This window comes from Echinops telfairi, unplaced genomic scaffold, assembly GCF_000313985.2.
Source record: "Echinops telfairi isolate 266 unplaced genomic scaffold, ASM31398v2 ScPeMD7_22;HRSCAF=79, whole genome shotgun sequence".
NCBI classification, from domain to species: Eukaryota; Metazoa; Chordata; class Mammalia; order Afrosoricida; family Tenrecidae; genus Echinops; species Echinops telfairi.
In genome coordinates, this window is record NW_022103919.1 from 14,870,754 (window position 1) to 14,884,844 (window position 14,091).

General features: G+C 43.2%; 1 protein-coding gene across 1 annotated transcript in view; it reads right to left on the bottom strand.

The window, feature by feature from the left end:
• Positions 1–14,091, bottom strand: part of TRPM6 (transient receptor potential cation channel subfamily M member 6) — a 103,729-nt gene that overhangs the window by 59,871 nt on the left and 29,767 nt on the right. Inside the window, exons 8-12 of the mRNA XM_045288587.1 lie at positions 11,890–12,036; positions 7,906–8,034; positions 6,012–6,263; positions 2,919–3,093; positions 1,698–1,812 (exon numbers count right to left, since the gene is read on the bottom strand). Of these exons, the coding sequence (XP_045144522.1) occupies positions 1,698–1,812; positions 2,919–3,093; positions 6,012–6,263; positions 7,906–8,034; positions 11,890–12,036 (818 nt within the window). The remainder of the gene's footprint in view (positions 1–1,697; positions 1,813–2,918; positions 3,094–6,011; positions 6,264–7,905; positions 8,035–11,889; positions 12,037–14,091) is intronic.

Consider the following 14,091-nt stretch of genomic DNA (forward strand, 5'->3'; position numbering starts at 1 on the left):
GCTTCCTGCCCTATCTTAAGGTGGCTCCCTACTTGAGGGGGGTGAGGCTAGGGAGGAGAGTGCCTGGCCTCCTCCCACCTTTGCAGATCCATGCTCTGAATTCTTCCCCTTGACTGGCCTTCTCCCCTACCCTACCCTACACTGTGTAGCCCCCTTCCTAGGTTGCCCACCTCATCCACACTCTACACCCAGCGAGCAGCAACACCAACACCACCACCCCACCCCACCCCACCCCCACCCCCGTCTCCCCAGGCCTAGAGTCCCAACTCCATCCCTGTGGCCTTGGATCATAGAGCAGCCCTGGTCCTGCTCACACCTCTGTGAGCAGCCCCTCCCATTAGCACTAGGAAAAGCAAGGGGGCAGAGGGCAAGAAGGGGCTGTTGACTTGTGTGGTTGTGACAAGTGCCCCAATAAAGAGCCTGCTTCTCTTCAGCATAACACGCACACACACACACTCTTAGATAAAAGAAAATTTAAAAGAGGGCATCTGAGCAAAGACTTGATGGAGATGAGAGGATGAGCCAAATTCATATCGAGGGGGGAATATTCCGGGCAAAGGAAACATCAAGTACCAATGCATCTGTTTTGTTTGAAAACTTGCAAGGACTAGTGTGGTGTGGAGGACTAAACGAGAGGGAGAATCGTATGCTGCGTGATTGAGCAGTAGCAGTGAAGCTAAATCAGGTCCTATCGTCTCTCTGGAAACCTTGACTGTTTTTGTTGCCCAAAGGGAAACAGGCAGCCATGAGAGAGTATGGAGCCTGGGTGTCACATGACCTGACATAAGTTTTCAAGGGTAATTCTAATGATTATGTTAAGGTTAGAATAGGGGCCAAAGGCAGAAGCATGGAAATAAGCCAGAAGGTTCATAGTAGTGAATTGTTAGGGGTAGCTGGATTGATGGAGCTGCTGACAGGTTACAGGTAAAGGTGTAAAGAAGCTTCACGAATGACGCCAAGACTTTTGGTCTGAACAACCGGAAGATGGAATTGCCAAAAAAAACACAACTGTCATGGTCTTCCTCATAAGTTTTTAAAAGATTACCAGTCAAAATAGGAAAATTAAAGCTATCAAGAATCTTGCTTGGAACATTTAAATTTGACAATCTGCTGCACGTTTAACTACATGTGCACAGGCCACATGCACCTGTACGACTGACAGGAGCTTCAGAAAGTTCTGTCTGGAGATGCAAACTGGGTGTGGCCAGCAGCATACACTCCTATAGGAAGCTCCAGGAACAAGACCTCCAGAAAAGTCCAGGTAGAAGAAGGGAAAATTCAGCGCCCAAGAACACCCAGGGTTAGAAGGCTGGGAAGAAGATGTCAACCCATGAAGGAGATGATGTGAAAAATGATAGAAGAAACAGAATGACATATCGATGGTCAAGTCAAGAGCATCTACCCAGAACTCCTTAGACACCTTTGGCTTCTATCAACTACAGTGAGTCTCCTACGCTGCTCCGTGATTGCTTAATTACGCCTCATGGTCTTCTTTTATTCTGTCTCTACTATTTCTCTCCATTCACTGATTTTTCTCTTTCCATTCTTTGCTTCATTCCGACACATATTTGCATGCTCATATTTTAAAGCATCGTGATAAAACACGGACCACACAAAAACAGAAGGCTGCCTTCTCACAAGACAGATAAGTCTACCCCAATGCCTGTCCGCCTTTGGAGTTAAAGAAAATCACCTACTTGAAGAAGGCAATGAGCAGGTTCACCATGATGATATACTGCACGAAGAGGTAGACGGCCTGAAGGAACGGGGTCAGGAAAGAACCAGGAAGGCACGAGGCGTTGTTCTCACAAACTGTCGACAGGAACATAATAAATTAAGAAAGAAAGATAAAATAAATTACAGTCAGATGCCTCTGGACAAATCTTTAACACATCACGTTTGCAGAATACTAAAAACATGAGGCTGAGTCCAAGAGAATTGCTACTATCGTTCTACTTCGTACGTGCACAAGCTTACTCCAGACAGCACACGTTCGAGCACGTCTCCACAAGCAGTGGGAGGTTGTAGGTGAGTTCGCTCAGTAATGCCCTTGTCCTCCTACCAGGGTGCCTTCAAAAGAGGCCCCGTCAAAACAGGCTCCCAGGCATCTGCTGGGCACTCACATCCAAGGCAGAGAGGTCAGCGCAGTGGGTTGTGGAGACTGCTGCCTGTGGTCGTTGTTTCCGGAACTCACAGGAGTCACCTTTCTGGATTGTCTCAAGGGCACAGGATGATAAGGGGGCTTGTTACGGAATGTTAAGGGAACTGGGAAAAAGACCAGGAACATTTCCCATCACTGTACACCTGCTCCTGCTTCTAGGGCGGCAAGGCTGTCCTGCTAGGATTGTGTTAGGAAAGCTTGCTCCATCCACCCTGTAGTCCTGACCAGGCTTCTTTTTGTTCTCAAAGCTCTTGGTGTAAATCAAGGAGCATAGCATTTTCCGGAGAAGGGATAGCACAAGGGAACCACTGCTTTAAAAGTGCATCGACCTATATGTGGGATAAATGATAGCTTTCCATTTTGATATTTTTGTTTAACAGCTGGTTTAATCCTTGTTGTTGCAATACTCTTGGACTTACCCTCATATTTGACATTTCTAATATTCAGATTATTATTTTCCAGATTTAAAAAAATTTACAGATCTACAAACAATCAATTTCTACGTAATAGAAAATCCCATGTTGCTGTCATTGTTGTTAGCTGCCATCATGTGCCCCTCCCCCCCAACGCAAGGCCACACAGAGGATCAAGCTAACACTGGCTGATTGACACCAGCCTTTTTATGGCAACACACAAGCCCCCACTGAGATGAGTGTGCTTGACAGGCACCGGGTGGTGATGGAACCCTGGTCTCCAGCCTGAAAGGTGAGAATTCTACCACCAAACCACCGGTGCCCCCGGCAAACCCCATACACACCATCTATATCCGCAGCATACACTTCTCCATATATCATCCAGTACGGCTCAAATACAATATCTCGAGCTAGCTTCCACGATGGAGGCTCCTTCGGGGAAAGAATGGCCTTACGTGCCACGCCGAAGCTCAGCAAGACTATGGCCATCATGATCACGATGTAGAACATGTTTGCTGCCTGCAAAATAGCACAACGCACGGGGAATCGTACCAGGTGGTTGACATGTAAAACTATTTAATTAGCTTCTCTGCATTTCTCGCCTTCCCTTTCCTTAGGCTGGGGCCACGTGACCTCAGCAAATGGACTGATGACATAGCAGTGATTTCTGTCACTCTGCTTCCTTGAGCTTTCTGAGGTTCTGCCCTAGGAAAGCTTGAAATTCACATGCTGACATGGAGTTGACAATGTGAACGGATGCCAGGTCCTTAAGTGGCTGTGAAGGAGGCCCTGTGTGGTGTGTAAAGAGTTAACCACTAGACTATTAACTACAAGGTGGGCAGTTCAAATCCATCAAATAGCGCTGGTCTGCTGCTAAAGAGTCACTGTGGAGCTCGCCCCAAACTCGGTATGCGGAGAAAGAACACTGTGAAAGTAACTGAGGAGGACTGGTGACGTCAGCACACACCATCTAACAAATGTCACCGAGACCAGGAGAAAGGTGTGGAGTGAGAACGTCTGTCTGTAGGATCCTGGGGTTCTCATCTCCCTCACTCTCCGCCCCCTTCGTGTTCGCACTGCCTCTCGTTTTTAAGAGCTTGGTGAGTGCTCTAGAAGGGAAAGCCATGGGTGACCTTGAGACGCTGCACTTCGAGCACAGATCTTAGACCCTCATGCAAGGCCAGAGGGAGAGAGCTGACAAGATGCCAGGGATCTCAGGGAACAGATTGAAGCCTGGCGGCAGCCAAGATCTAAACAATAATCTCTCTCTCTGTGCCTTTGGAAATGTACTCGGCCTTTTTCTTGTGTGCAAAAGGTAGATAGAGTATTCTTGTTGCTGTTAGGTGCCATGCAATCATGTCTGACTCAAAGTGCGCCTGTGTGCAAGGAAAGAAACACTGCCCGTCCTGGGCCATCCTCTCGTTGGTTATGTTTGCGTCCCTGCAGCCACTGTGTCAATATCTCTCTGAGCACCTTCCTGTTCTAATTTGCCAAGCACGAGGTCCTGTCTCCATGACTGGTCTTTCTTTATGGCAGGTCCGAAGTAGGTGAGACAGAGTCTGGCCTCCTTGCCTCTCAGGCACATTCTGTTGCACTTCCTCCGAGACATACTTGTTTGTTCTGGTGGCTGGCAGCCCATGGCCCTCTCAGCATTCTCTGCTAGAGCCACGATTAAAATACAGCAATCGAACTGAACAACAACTGCCACTTCAGCCTGTCCATGTGGTGCTTGAGAAATATCCTGGTCTGTAAACGCCATGAATTCAGTCTGCTGTACTTCAGTCCTCAGCGACATTTTTGCTTTTGAACACTTGTCAGAGATCTTGTGCCACAGATTTGTCAGGTGCAACACACTGTGTGATTGCTGATCTTAGGGGGTGTTGATTTTAGATTCAAGTAAAATGAAATCCTTGATAACGTCTAGCTTGGCTCTGTTTATCATGTTGTCTATTGGCCAAGTGATGGAAATTTTGGTTTTCTTTACATTAAGTATGTGTAATCCAGACTTAAGGCTGTATTCTTTGATCTTCATGAGTCAAAGTGTCAAGTCCTCTTCCCTTCCAGCAAGCAAGGTTGTGTTCTCTGCATCTTACAGGGTGCTGATGCGTCTGCCTTCCGTCTGGATGCCACATTCTTCCCATCTGGTCCTCCTTCTCTGGTGGTGTGCTCACCATCCAGATGGAGTAAGTATCATGAAAGCATGCAACCCCGACACCCAGCCTTCCTGGTGGTAAACCACGCATGACGCCTGCTCTGTTTCGACGGTTGCCCTCTGGAAAAGTGCCAGGGACGCACCATGAGGTGTTCCCGTTCAACACAACGTTCCCATAGATTGTCAGGATCCACACATTGCCTTTCAGTCAATGAAATATGCTGGTATTCTTGTTTTCAGCCAAGATCCATCTCAAGTCAGCAATGATATCCCTTTGTCCGTGTCATCCTTGGAATGTGGCGTCAGGGCACACATCTGGCCCTTGGGAATATAACAGGGTTGAGCGGCTGGGATCCGTGAGGTTTCGTTCACTCCTTTTCTTCAGAAGCAGATCCTGGTCTGCCTTTGAGATAGTTACTGTTTATTGTGCCAACCTGGCCAAGAAACACATGTGGGGTTAATTGAAGGGCAGAGGGATAAATGGCTCGGTGAGCCTCACCTTTCTAGCTCTCTGGTCTCTTGCTTTCTGATGGTCAGACTAGGGTGCAGCTGCCTTAGCCAGTTCCCTGCTTCAGCTGGCAAGGCTCACTTCCTGCAAGATGTCCCCGAGGAGAAGCTGCATGGACCTACCCCAGTGCAGCCCTGGGTGCTGGAGCAGACGTGTGGAGACCCCTGCCAGCGCCGAGATGCTTATCGCTCACTGATTCGGCTTTCCTCCTACAGTCAGCATTATAGTGTGTGTTTTGTGAGATGGAGGAGGACTTTGTGGATTGGTGTCAGACATATGGGTTAATGTTGCACTGTTGCACTTGTGGGCTTGCGCAGCACTGGGTTGGGATGTTTTCTTGATGTGCACTTAACCGTTATATTAAACTCTCTCATACATGAGTTTCTGTGGATTGGTTTCTCTGAAGGCAGACTAACACAGCCTTAGTCTGAAAGCGACACGGGAATCTCTTCATCATCACAGCCACACACAAGCTCCACCGAGAGACAGATGGTACCTTCACTTGAGGCACATTGGCCAGGATTAGAACTCAGGTCATAAGCACAGAAGAGAAGCCTTCTACCACTCTGCATGAATCCCTGACCCTGAGGCAGACTGAGTGCACTGATCAACTACCCAATACATTCTGTAAGGATATCCATTTATAACATTAATTTGTGGTTCCAAGAAAAGTACTGGTAAGAGGATCTCCTGACTGTTTCCACAAATAATTTCAAATGTCCACCTATTGGATGTTCATTATCAAGAACCTTAAATATTAAATCAGGGAGCACGCACCATTTTTGCAATCATGGTCAGATATGGGCCTGCATGCTGATTCACAGCAAAGAAGTCCAGAAGCTTTGTGTACCAGAAGATGATGTCGATGCAGTAGATAAGTCTTCCTGCTGTGTGGCGAGGACCATCACCCCAGCGAAGGCCAAAACCCACTAAAAACAGGACAATAGCCAGGGTTTCCATCAGGTTCCAGTACTCACTTATCCAGACTTTCACCTTTTGAGTAAACTTCCCAGGCTCTGAAATACAGACCTAAAAGAAGAAAGAGGGAAATGTGAAGGGGCATAACGTTAGCATCTCAGCAATATTATTGTTTTCTCTAGTATTATCCTCTCACCCAAGGAGTCATTTCAATTCTGCCAGTCCTTAGATCACATGGAGTTTCCAGAGGCTTTGGTATCCCCAGGTAGTGAACTATCTAAACAATTCGGGGGTGTCAGGGTTACAGCTCTAGGCTGTCAACTGCAAGGGTGGCTATTTGAAAGCAGCACTGGCTTTGCATTAGCAAGATGTGGCAGTCTGCATCCAGAAAGATCACAGCCTTAAGGGGCGGGTTCTTCTCTACCCTCCAGGGTAATGATGGGCCAGAATCAACTTGATGGCCAGTGGGCTTTATCAATGTATATTAACGACATCATGAATGCCAGCCAGCCACGGAAAAACACAACCCAAAACACAAAGAAATCGACAAAACAAAATGTAATTTTTCTACCTTTAATTAGTCTTAAACGACAACGGAACCAGGAAGACATTTCTAACCTTAGAGATTGCAAGGAAGCCACTAGGTTCCGTTTCCAGAGGCAGAGCAGCAACAAAGATGGAAACTAAAGAGCGCTAAGCTCTAGCCCCAGTGTTGCTATCCAGTGGACTGCCGACAAATTACGACGAAAGGATATTGAGCCTACTGTTGTAGGAAATTACCCGTGAAAGAATATCAGACAAACTAAAAGGTAAAATAAGTAAACTTGTTTTCTCTGAAGCATTAAGAAATGGGAAAATTCAGATAACAATTTTCTCCTTAACTGTTTTCTCTAATCTGTAAAGGCCATACTAGTAAATAGTAGGCAATATCGTTAAAATGGTAAGAATATGTCTACTTCATATATAATGCGTCATGTTAGCTCTGAGACATGATAAATGTATATAAGCACATAGATACAAAAGACACATCTATATTCACATCTAAAGCAGTTTAAATAATAATTGTATGCAGTTACAGATTTTACTGCCTGGGAATGCTAATCTCTCTTTTTTAAAGAGATTCATTGCAAATGAGAAATGAGAATTTTGTTTTGTGTTTCAGATGACTTGCCTTAAAGGCATTTTCTGTTTCAATTTTCAAAAGTAGAATATTTCAATAGCTGTAAATGAACATTTTATATGTTGCACAATGTTGTCTATTTGTGTGCCACTTTGTAAAATGAAACTCATAATACATTAATGCTAAGCTATAAAAATCAATCCCATAAAAAAAAAAAAACTCTTCTGGAAAATTAAATGGTTGGAAGGATTAATAATAACCTGTCACATTAGCCTTGATAAGCATACTAAGATGTCTCCTTTGGAGATGATTAAGAAACTTCTAATCAGCTATGTTATTCTAAGATAGCTGCTTCTAAAGAAGAGCCACCCCCTGACAGTATTTGGCAAGAACAAAGGCTACTTCCCCCAGAATACTGTATCATGCAGTGGAGTCAAGCATACCGGTGATGGTGAAGATGGAGCAGCACCAGGCGGCAATTCCATTTTTATACTTGGTATCATCGTAAACCAGAGTCAACACCACAGTCACTTACCACGTGACCATACGAATCAGGAGCAGCACTTCCAGTCTTCCCCCACCCCCACCCTCAACCCCCCTAGACCTGTTGATTTCCATCCAGGGTCAACTCACCTCCCTGACTTTCTCAATGGCATTGGTGAAGATGTAAATGATAACAAGCCACTCTTGCATGCAGGGCTGGGGCTTCATCTCTACCAGCACAGTGTAAGTGAACAGCATGAGGAATGCCAAATAAGCCATCTATGAGGGGAAGGGGGACACACACACAGGCCCTGGGTATGAATGAGAGGCGCCAGGAGAATGCCAAGCACACACCAATCTAAGCAGAAGCACACTCATGCACTCCGATACAATGACATGAAAGGGTAATTAGTTTATCTTCTGATTGTAGAAGATCAACGACCAAGGAAATCCAAGGAAAGTGTGGATGTCTAGTCTAGAATTTCATGGAAAGAAAGAAGATTCCTGGCTCAGCTTGTTGACTGCTGACCAGAATGCCCATGTTGGGCTAACCATAAATCCAGGAGGACTCACATGCCTTTGTCTCCAGTTTAAACACAGAAAACACCTTTGCCAAGACACCAAATGAGCAGTCTCAAGAGATGTGAACTTTCAAATGTAACTACTGCTGGAAACTTTATTTTAAACCAATTAAAATATTCTGGTTAATAAAAAAGTTTTACCCAAAGGTGAGGCCCTTGTAATTAAAGGCTGTTAGCTGTTATGTTTATCTTCAGCACTCAGTATTCTGTCTGGCACAATGTAGATATTCCATAAAGATAGCTGTGCCCATAATAACTAGATTTTTCAATCTCCTGAGGAATTAAAACCCAATAAATACACTCCTGCATATACATAGTGATTAATAGTCTGTGATCTTGTCTTATCTTTGTAAGTTACTGTCTCAGAAATAGAATAGCTGGGAGCACACTGTTAAAACTGTGACATGTAATCCTAAATTGCCTGCAGAAAGGCTGTATCAGTTCGCATAACTGATAGCACAAGAGATGGTGCTTCCCTTCATGTAGGTTCATGCAATACAAAGGACTCAGTAAGTGGTATTTGTGTTAAAAATCCAGTATCGGTAAAGAGGTGTGGTGTGTGTGTGTGTGTGTGTGTGTGTGTGTGTGTGTGTTTTCACACACCTTACAAGAAGCATCTTATTTTCATCTTAGCCCTATTTGTCCTATCTTTTTGAGCTGTATCTAAATTTGCTATGTCTACTTCTTGATATGTTTAATAAGTTTACTTATTCATAGATTTCCTAGGGAATGGCTTTAGCCATTTGTGATTATATAATAAAGCTATTACTTGTAATAGATGGTATTTCAGACAATCACAGTATATTACAGCCTACAAATTAAGAAGCTACAGTAGGAAAGAAAAGAAGAAACTTAAGGTAAATTTCATTAATCCTACATTGCTCTTGACCTATATCTCACAAGCTGAATATTTTACTAACTCTTTGAGATGTGATTTAAACAAGTTCGTTCTAGCAAGCAGTCCACGTTTACATTTTTCTGTGCTTTCATGGTGGCCATACAAGTGACTCCTTATCCTGCACTCTGAAGTACGCGGACTATCTCAAAGACCTGCATCCACTGGTCTGTCCTTATTTCATTACTTACACTTTGTCCTGTCTTGTGTTCAAGTCATTCATACACAGAAACGTTTTCCCTTCCCAGACCATAAACCGATAAAAGACAGAAACTGTGTCTGACCATCTTTGCTTCCCATCGCACTAGCACAGAATCCTACGTCTTAAAGAAGATGCTCACTGATAACTACTGAATGGCTTAAACCTTATATACAGTTTGTCCATAATGCTTTCTTCTTAATGTATAATTGTATAAATGGAATACATTTCTAAGCAAGAGACCAAAAACATGCAATAAACAATAATCTTGATAAACAAGCAAATCCTTTACTTTGAAAAGTTGGGTTACTAAAGTCTGTTTGATGTCAATCTGGGGAGGAAAATGTGGAAACTGCTTCCTTAAAGATTACAGTCTTAGAAAGATTACAGAGAGGGGATATTCCACTCTGTCTGATAGGGTTATTATGAATCAAATTCAACTTAACAGCAAGGCTACAAGCAAACCTATTTGTTCATTCAAAGCAAACCAAACTCGCTGTGTCAGGAATATCGATTCACAGCAGCTCTAGAGGACAGGGTAGAATCGCTGCTGGAAGCTTCTGAGACGGTAACTCTTCACAGGAGTAGAAAGCCCCTGTCTTTCTCCTGAGGAGTGGCTGATGGTTCCAGCCTGCTAATCTCGTGGACTACAGTCCAATGCATATCCAGGGTGTCACGAGCTGTTCATATCTAGGTAAAATCAAGCTTCACACCAACACTAGAGATAGCTGTTCTTGCTTTTGTTTCTTTGCTCCTTTCCAATTCTTAAATGTTTGATGCAGAAATGTTTATATTTTTGCTTCTCTATCATTAACGCACTCATGACAAGACACTAAAGCACGTATGCTATTCTCTAACAGTGAGACTAAATGCCCTCCTCCATCACTGCTGAAACCATCTGCTGGGGGTGGGAGGAGGTCTGGCTGGCTTCACTCTACTGCTCAGCTTTGCTCCCCTCTCTAAAAATGCACTAGCTTTAGATTTCTGAGGAAATCAACATTTAAGTATTTTTTCCTCAGTGATGGGGCATAGTTAAAATTCTTTTGGAGCTACTATCAGGGTCTCTGGATATTTGGTGGCATGTTTCTAAAAGCCATTAAACCCAGTCATATGAAATTAGATCTGATTTAAGGGAATACATTTTGTTATTCAGAGCTATGCACTTATTTCATCAGAGTACGAAAATAAATATATAAGTGGCCAAGTAGATGTTTTTGGAGAACATATTTAGATAAAGACCCTTTTATAGTCACTTTTCAGATGTTTTAGAAGCACAAACTCTTGGCCATGAGCAATTTAAGTGTAGCTCAGTGACACGAGGTCTCCTTCAATGAATGTGAAACTCACCTAAGACAGTTTAAGCACAGCCCATGTTTCCCTGTATCTCCGCTACGCACAATCAGTATGTATTTGTTTATACCATGAGCCTTCTCAATATTTTGTGCCCTGTGTTTATAAGCATACCCTATTTAAGCATATCCTATAACATAGCAAACATTAGCCTTTTAATCTATATGACACACTATTCCTACAGCAATAAAAAGTTGATTCCGCTACTGATTTTCATGCCCAAGCTGAAAAATGAATTCATATATGTATCACTTAATCCTCAGATACTTGTTATTGCTCCACAGAGCTTCCAATGTCAAGTCTCAGCTGGGCGCACTCGAAACATCCCGAGAGAAGAGAATGCTGGGTCTTTCACTTCCAATGTCGCAGATTCCTGTTCTAAACTCTCTTCCTACCGGATCATCTTTCCTACGTCCTTTCTCATCCTCCTTGAGATAGTTTTTTGTGCCAGCCTGGCTGATAAACACAAGTGGGATTAACTGAAGGGCAGAGAGATAAATGGCTTGGTGAGCCTTGCCTTTCTTGTCTCTCGCTCTGTGATCATCGGACCAGTGCGGCTGCCTTGCTTGTTCTGTGCCTCAATTTAAAGGCTATACTACCTGTGGAATGCCTAGCCTGTGGACTGTGTCGCTGTAAGTTGAGGTCCCTTTAAGACATCTCTGGAGCTGGGGACTGGCGGTTGGTGACCTGCCTTGTGATAGGCTGCTGTGCTGACATAGCCTAGCTCTCTCTACAAATAGAGGAAGATCTGGCAGCAGACTAGACTGGAAGGACTGCTAGTCTCTCAACTTTCTCTCACGGACGTGAGTTGCACTGAGCCATTTGTAGTGCTTTCTAATTTAACTGTTTATTTCTTGTATTATATATTTATCTGTATATGATTTAACAGTCCATTTCTCATTATATATCTAATTATCTTTATAAATAAATATATTAAATTATCAGCAATTTGGTTTTATCTCTCTAGAGAACCCTGTCTAACACACTCCCTCAAGATTTTTTTACTGCACTTCTAATGGTTTTATTGCACACTGTCAAGTCAATCATATTATTACCAACATCAACATTTCAATTAACTGCCATTGATACCATATTTAAATAAGACCAACCGTATAAAACCAAAACTTGACAATCGGAGCACTGTAGAACTCATAGACCTTTCTGGTCCATGGAAGGCCTTGGGATCCACTCTTTAAATCGAAGTGATGGTTTTCATCAAGTTTCTCATCTGTTCCCCTTTCCACATCACAATCTTTCTGTAAAATAAGCAAACAATTATGTATTATCAATGGCTTAACTAAAATATCGATAGGGACAAACAATGATAAATATGATAATAATATATCACAAGTGAATTAAGCACACACCAGCCAGAGAAGACTATTAGGCTTAAAGGGAGAGAAAATGTCATGTATTGTACAAGTCCTCAACAGGGTAAAAAGCATGTTTCTGAATTGTAGACAGAGCTCCAAAAATCACACCTAATCAAACTGAGAGTACTCCTCAAGATTTAAAAGTGAACCTTGTTCCTGTTCTGTTTAATCTCCTTTATGAGTAATTTCATAATCTACACACAGACTAGATAGGTCAAAACAAGATAGGGGTAGCCTTGAGAAGAACGGGAATTCCATTAGCACAACGGCATTGTACTAATGTAGCTATACATGGATTATGAGGCTGTTGTGTGGTCTTCCTTATTCAGTGTCCAACTTTCACAGGCGTATGAGGCAATGGAAAATTGCAGGATCAGGCACACCTTAGACCTCCAAGTAACATCCATGCTTGTCAATACTCTACAGAGAGTTTGTGCAGTAGATTTACCCAAAGCAAGGTGTACTTTGACCACTTGACAGTTGCTTCCGTGAGAATTGATTGTGGATCGGGGCCAAACAAAATCCTTGACAACTTCAATCTTTTCTTCACTTACCATGATGTTATAGATGGGAGGACATGGGAATAATGGATGGTTTAAAATCAGAGAACATGTACATCAGGGTGATATCCTCTCCTCACAGTCAATCTGTATGCTGACCAAAAAGAGAAACTAGATGCAACGAAGAATGAAGCATCAGGACTGGATGAAGGCGTTTTAAAACCTGCACTATGCAGATGACACACCTTGCTAGCTGAAAGTGAGGACTTCAAGCACTTGCTGATGAAGATCAAAGAGTGCAGCCTTCATTACGGTGGCTCAGTATAAAGACAAGCAAAAACCTCACAACTAGACCGATAGATAACATCATGAAAAGCAATGAAAAAATTAAGTTGTCAAGGATTTTGTCTTGCTTGGAGCAACAGCCAGTGCTCATGGAAGCAACAACCAAGAGCTCAAGGGATGGCTTGTGTTGGATAATTTTGCTACACGAGACCTCTTTAGAGCATCGAAAAGCAAGGATGCTACTTTGAGGACTAAGATATGCCTGGTCCAAACCAGGTATTTCCAAGTGCTTCCTATGCATGTGAAAATTGGACGTAGAATAAGGAAGCCCAAAGAAGGAGTGATATGCGTTTGAATTCTGGTGCATGAAAAGAATATTCAAAGTGTCATGGACTAGCAAAAGAACCAGCCAATCTGTTTTGGAAGAAGTACAGCCAGAATGCTCCTTAGAGACAAGAGTGGTGATACTTCATCTCAAGTACCTTGGACATGTTACGAGGGGAGACCAGTCCCTGGAGATGGGCTTCATGCTTGGCAAAGTAAAGGGGCAGCAAAAAAGAAGCTCCTCCACAAGGTGCATTCATACAGTGGCTGCAACAATGGGCTCAGACATAACAGCAATTGTGAGGATGGCCCAGGACCGGCAGTGTCTTGTTCTTCTGTACGTAGGGTCACTCTGACTTGGAAGCCACTCAATGGCATCTAACAACAATGGATAGTCATAAAATCCCAGTGAAATTGGTAATGAATAATCCAATTCTTTCCATGGTACAGGAGCTACACATGAACACTATTAATGATGCATCTGTGCAGAGTCATAGAAAGCACTGTACCAGTGTCAGGGTCGTGGCTTTTAATAACTTCTCCACTTGTGTATAGGTGAGGTTCTTTAACTTTAGTCCTTGGACTCCATGTGTAGTGTGTTCACGCATTTTTCTATGGAAAAGGTCAAATGTTCCATAACACAAAGCTATGTGTGTAGTAAAGAATTTGTTGGCTGACATCAAGTTGGCGCCTAACTTACAGGTAACAGTAATGCTTCCATTGACTCATTTTTGGATCTTGCTTTCTAATCTGTCTTAGTCTAGAACAGTGGTTCTTAACCTTCCTAACGCCAGGACCCTTTCATGGAGTTCCTCATGTTTTGGTAACC